This window comes from Amborella trichopoda, chromosome 13, assembly GCF_054954075.1.
Source record: "Amborella trichopoda isolate Santa Cruz 75 chromosome 13, AtrichopodaSantaCruz75HAP2 v2.0, whole genome shotgun sequence".
Taxonomy (NCBI): Eukaryota; Viridiplantae; Streptophyta; class Magnoliopsida; order Amborellales; family Amborellaceae; genus Amborella; species Amborella trichopoda.
The window spans coordinates 20,308,242-20,314,202 of NC_142348.1; the positions used below are offsets into that span (position 1 = coordinate 20,308,242).

Sequence of the window (5,961 nt, forward strand, 5' to 3'; positions counted from 1 at the left end):
AAATATTCGTAAGTCTTTTTTTTTTTTTTTGGGCAATTCAGTAAGGAAGACAGGCCTACCCATTTTTTCAAATAGTTTAGGAATTAGTTTCTTAAAGGTGTTAATTAAATGGTGTCAGTGCGAATAGAAACCATAATGTAGTGACTGAAGTGTGGGTAAAAACTCTATGCATGATCTTGAATAATAAATTAGATGGTGTCAGTGGGAAATGTGTTTTGCTCCTTTGGCTTGATTATGCATGTTTTATTGTTCCAACCATTATATGGTTGGAGTGAGAGCAGTATTCCAGCTTAATCATGTAAATAGCAGTTTATTTTTCTTTGGTATTCATTTATTCCTTGATTTTCTTAGGAGCTAGCGTGCCCAGCGAACTACAGCTCAAAAGCAAGAAGCAAGCTATGCTTCAAAACAAAGTTATACTCAATTGAAGCAAAAGCTCCATTAGAAGATAGGGCAGAACCTTTTTCTCTTATGTACGTATTCCATTGAACTGAATGGTTTCTACAAAAATTGTACAAATTCAACAAAATGAATCTCGTCATGTAATACATCAAAATAATTTTGAATTGGCTTAGCTCAAACAATCCATAGACTCCATAGGTGTAAGTGCATGATATTGTAGTCACATGGCCTCATGTTGTATTAATTGCTGGAATACTTGAGTGAAATGCGCTATCAGTTGCCTTCCTGGCCTAAAAAAAAGAAGGGGAGAAATATAAGTGAGAAGTTCAAGATTCAGACAATGTAATACAACATAAAGCATAAGAGAAATGTCAATGCAAAGTCATTGGCTAGAACCAGCATTACAAGACTTGGCCTCAACCTAGTGGTCACATGAATTGGGCCAAGTTGGGTGCTCAACTTGCCAAGCACCAAAAACCCCCTTAAAAATATTAAAGAATATTAAAAACATTAAAAATTTAAAATACCAACATGTTGGTTAGAATTTTTTTTTAAGATGCTTTTAATTACTTTTAAGGTGATTTGAAAACCTTTCTACATATTTAGGGGTCTCCGTAACTCAGACGTGACCGAGTTGCTGGCCTTGCCAAGGGCCAAGTAACTGGCTGAGGCGATTTCCATGACAATGGCTAGAACTATTACATAAAAACATAAGCCCGTTTTAGTAGGTTGATTGAGTAAAAAAAATGAGATATAAAATTCCTCTCTCAATTTGGTAATCAAGTCTGTACAATTGGATGATATTTGAGAAGGAAGCCAAAGAAATTGAAGGGAATTAGGTGAGAAAATAGAATATGCTTAGGGAGATTTGATGAAATGCTATAGCTTCCATTATTGTTGATGAGGATGCTTTTAATGGTTTTAAAGAAAATTTTAAAACAAAAAAATTTGATTAGTGTTATTTATTTTATAGGGTTCTATTTTATTTTTACGAACTTACGAACTTGATGAGGTGGATGATGAGGAGACCAGCGACGAAAGAGAGGAAGGGCATCAAGAACAAGAGCGTGAAGAGAGAACTAGATAATGAAGAAGGTAAAGAATGGGGAGAAATGCGAACACCAGAGAATGAGGAAACAGAGTTTGAATTTGAATATCAAAAGTAGGAAGAAAAAGAGTTGAATAAACCCCAGGAATTGAATTCTAATGCAGGATCACTCAAAAATGCACCTTCTTAACCCCTTTCTCATAGGCATTATTGGATTCTTAAAAATCAGCATTAGTTTGCGAACTTGCAAATTGTATTTAATTTCACTTCATCAAGTTCGTAAGAATAAAATAGAATGCTATAAAATAAATAGCACTAATCAATTTTTTTGTTTTAAAATTTTCTTAAAAACCATTAAAAGCAACCTCATCAACAATAATGGAAGCTAAAGCATTTCATCAAATCTCCCTAAACATATTCTATTTTCTCACCTAATTCCGTTCAATTTCTTTGGCTTCCAGCTCAAATATCATCCAATCGTACAGACTTGATTATCAAATTGAGAGAGGAATTGTATAGGCATTATTGGATTCTTAAAAATCAGCATTAATTTGCGGACTTGGAAATTGTATTCAATTTCACTTACTTCTTGTTCCCAGTTGGTGGATAGTATCATAATAAGAAGTGATAGACCTTGAACAAAGCTCCCACTAATGACTCCCATCCAAAGACCCTGCAATAATGCACCTTATTTTAGACAAGTATTCAGATAATATTTGTTTCGGCATTAAGAGCTAATTTATTTGGCGAGACACAGTAAAAGAAGTAAACCAAACCTTGGTTCCGGCATTGAAGTAAAAGGCCAAAATAATGGCCATGGGAATACCCACTCCATAATAAGCACCCAAATTGGCCAAAGCTCCAAATTTTTGCCGACCAGAACCCCTTGTAATGCCTGCGGGATAATATGTATTTTCAGTACATGATTACCCTGTGTTTTAGAATTGTTGGAAAAGCATTAATGATGAATTTGGGTTGTCCGCTAAAGATCATTCCCAAGATTATTAACTGACTTGGATGAAGGAAATAGTTACCCGAAAGCATGCACTGGGTTCCATCCATGATGTTAGCAATCACAAGCAATGGTGTCAGCCTTGAGACGTAGTCTACAACTTCTTGTTCATTGCTATACAAATATCCCCAAAAATTGTGTACAACCAAAATGAACGCACCGACTAGTAAGCTGTCTAGTATGACAAGGAGCAATATAACCCGAATAGCCAAAACTGCACGGCGTGGATTTCCAGCACCTAATTCGTTTGAAACCCTGGTACTGTAATTAAAAAGATGAGAAACAGAGAAAATTATTTCAAAATTAAAGAATTGTTATGTAGCTTGAAACTTCTACAGCATTGATTGTTAGCTAAGGCTTCACCTTATACAATCACCAAGACCTTGAGGTATCGTAAAAGTCAATGCCTCCGTGTTTAGGCTGGGCAAGGTACAATTAAATGTTAAATTTTTCGTGAAATTTAAATAAGAAAATTCCAAGAGAGTGAAACAAGTGTTTAAATTATTTACCATATTGCCAGCACAGATGCTTCAAGTTTTGGGTTGGGAAGAAGACCACTCAGAAGGATCAATATCTCATAAGATGCCCATTCCAAGCTGAGAAAATCAATAGTTAGAACTCATACCCGATGATCCTTCATTTAGAGAAGAAAATATGTATAGAATGAGAAGAGTGAACAATACCAGCCCATTACGGTGGAAGGTATTGCAAGCCTAAAAAAGTGCGCAATGTTGTGAAAAGCTTCCATCGAGAAACCTGTCCAAGTCTTCACGCAGGTAGTAGAGAACTTCACATACAGTGAGAGTAGTATGACATTCAAGAAATACGAGACTGAATTTGCGAGCGCCGCACCCTTGGCTCCTAAACCCGATTTAGAAACCAGAACCCAACAAATTGGGAGGTGAAGCAATGAAGTAATTCCGGTGCTCAGCATTATCGGAAGAGCATCATTTTGGGTCTGCAGGAACCTAGTTAGGGTTTGAAGGAGAGAATAAGCAAAGAGGGTTGGGATCATGCATATAGCATAACTGCCCGCTTCTTTCGATAACAGTGCATCTTGCCCAACTGCTTGTAGGATGCCTTCAGTGTTATACAATACAAGAGATATGGGAATGCCAATCACAAAGAATATAAACTGAGCTCTTTGTGCATGTACACCAACCATGTGATACTGTTTTGCACCATAAGCTTGTCCACACAGCGTGTCGAGCGCACCAGCCATGCCATACTGGAATATGAAGAATAAACATGAGTGTGTCAAATGACTAGTAGCTCTAAAGCAATGGGAACCTGATCCAGACATAGGTTGGGTCCAGGTCAATTGGAACCAAACCTGATCTACCTAGTCAGGTTGGGTTCAACGGTATAAAATAGATTAAAATAAATTAAAATGTTTTTATATTAGAAATAAATAAAACATATAATACTAAGCGATATGTATATTATTTATGTAAATAACAGGTCAAGTTGAGTTGGTCCCAATCTAAACCTATATTCATAGAACGGACGGTACACAGTCAACTCGCCAATTCTGAAACTCGATCCCCATTGAGTCCAGTTCTGAGGTTGACAGGTCAAGACGACCGGTTCTACCAACTCTATAAGATTCTTTAGGAACTAATCAATATCAAATCACATGATATTCATTGATTAAAAGAAAATACTCATTTTTGAGTTAAAATATTGCTGGGATGCTCCATATTCAAAAAAAATTTATAGAGAAAAAAATTTTGTTTGATTATGTTTTATAGTTTATACTAAAACAACATATTCCAGCACTATTTTAAGGCACACCTACTTTGCATATTAACGCAAACCACACCTTTTATTAATTTCAATTATGATAATGATTATGAGTCAGGAAACCACACCCTTTATTAATTTCAATTATATTAATGATTATGAGTTAGGAATTTTTCGTATAAGAAAAAAAGCATTTTTTTATTTTTTTCTACCATCCAATTTTGCCCTTGAAGAGAGGCACCATTTTTTATCTAAATCCTACCAACGTTTCCCTACCATAATCTCTCTAAAAGCATTTGAATCATTTACTCCATTTTCAAAGAATTCAATCCACGTTAATCTATCTGGCCCTCACACGTTAAAAAAAAAGAAACAAAAAGAAAAAAATATATATATCGTGACAAAATTTCGATTTCCTAAGCCCAAAACACAGGTTCGAAATTTTCAAGCCTGTTTCAGAGGGGCAGTATTGTCAACCGTGCAACTCATCAGTCACGTGGGAACCAAATTAATTATTGTGAAACGACTGGTCGAGTTGTGTTGGCACAATCGCAATCTGTAAATCTTAATCACAAGATATCCATCGGGTCTTTCATGCAAGCCCAATAAAGTTGGGACCCGCCCAATTAAAGTTAGGACCCGATTACTAAATATTTTACTTTTCTGGGACCTACTCTTAGTGCCGCGAAAGGGGCCAACAACTATATTTCTGTTTATTGTATATATTCATTAAAAACCTACGCATATAGCAAAATCACGTCTTATCACGCCTTTATCTTTAAGAACAGAAGAAGTCCGAAAAAATGGGGATTTAAAAAAAATAAAAAAAACAATGCAAATCAGAAAAATATAAAAAATAATGCGAAATGAATGATAAATCAAGGACAAGTTAACCATTTTTAAGAACTTAAATGGAAAAAGATGAATGATTTCAAGGTGGATCCTCTGATCTACGTGCTTGGTGTGAATCCATGCCTCAAACTTTTGTCAAAGACTCAAAGTTTTCCAACACAACTGAAATCGAAACCCCAAACTAAATTTGGGTTGGGTTTCAAGTTTCAATTTAGGCGAAAAATAAAAAATAAAATAAAAATAAAAAAAACCAAGTTTTTCGAAATCGAACAAACAATTGTCCGAAACTCGGAAAAGAATTTGGGCTTGATGGAAAGACAAGAGGAGGAGGAGATACCAGCACGCTGAAGCCTATGGCATTAGCAAAGGAAGTAGCCATGGAAGCACCAGCAAGAGGAAGCTCACCAAGATGCCCTACAAACATAACTGAAACAATCTGCATGCATTTCTGCAACAAGTTTGCTGTAACCAAAGGTCCACCCAGTGCAACCTGTTTCTTCAACTCCCCCAAAACATCTTCCTTCCTCCATTTGGGCCCATCCGCAAACTCCAACTCTTTCGCGCTCTCATCTTCCCACCTCCGAATTAACAGAGGGGAGTTCAAGCTACCATCGCCGTCCATTGCTCGCAGATGAAGAAGACGGGACCCAAGAGACAGAGGAGAAGAGAGAGATAAGAAGACAGAAGATCAGCAATCGTTGTATTTATAGAATACAAGCACAGATTGCGATAAGTGAGGTAAGAATAAAATGTAAAAAGATTGTTGAGTTACCAAGGTCTTGTAAAGAAAGTTGGACTGGCGATATTGCCAGCCATGTGCTCTAGGGCAGAGTTTTAGTTGATTTTACTAAAATATGCCCTTTATTTGTAGTATTTTTATATATATGTGGATTTCTGGTAATAC

At 36.2% G+C, this 5,961-nt stretch overlaps 1 protein-coding gene across 4 annotated transcripts; it reads right to left on the reverse strand.

The window, feature by feature from the left end:
- Positions 1-461: 461 nt before the first annotated feature.
- Positions 462-5,727, reverse strand: LOC18433837 (protein DETOXIFICATION 16). 4 transcript variants are annotated; one of them, XM_006843917.4, is made up of 8 exons: positions 5,395-5,727; positions 3,146-3,690; positions 2,972-3,058; positions 2,826-2,882; positions 2,485-2,723; positions 2,227-2,345; positions 2,037-2,123; positions 462-692 (listed from the first exon to the last, which is right to left on the reverse strand). In XM_006843917.4, exons 1-8 carry the CDS (start codon positions 5,677-5,679, stop codon positions 633-635), a joined length of 1,479 nt encoding a protein of 492 aa, XP_006843980.1. In that variant the 5' UTR covers positions 5,680-5,727; the 3' UTR covers positions 462-632. The 4 variants fall into 4 exon arrangements, with proteins under 4 accessions (XP_006843980.1, XP_088711450.1, XP_020522590.1 ...); XM_088855324.1 differs by having other exon boundaries at positions 1,882-2,123; XM_020666931.2 differs by lacking the exon at positions 2,826-2,882.
- Positions 5,728-5,961: the final 234 nt, after the last annotated feature.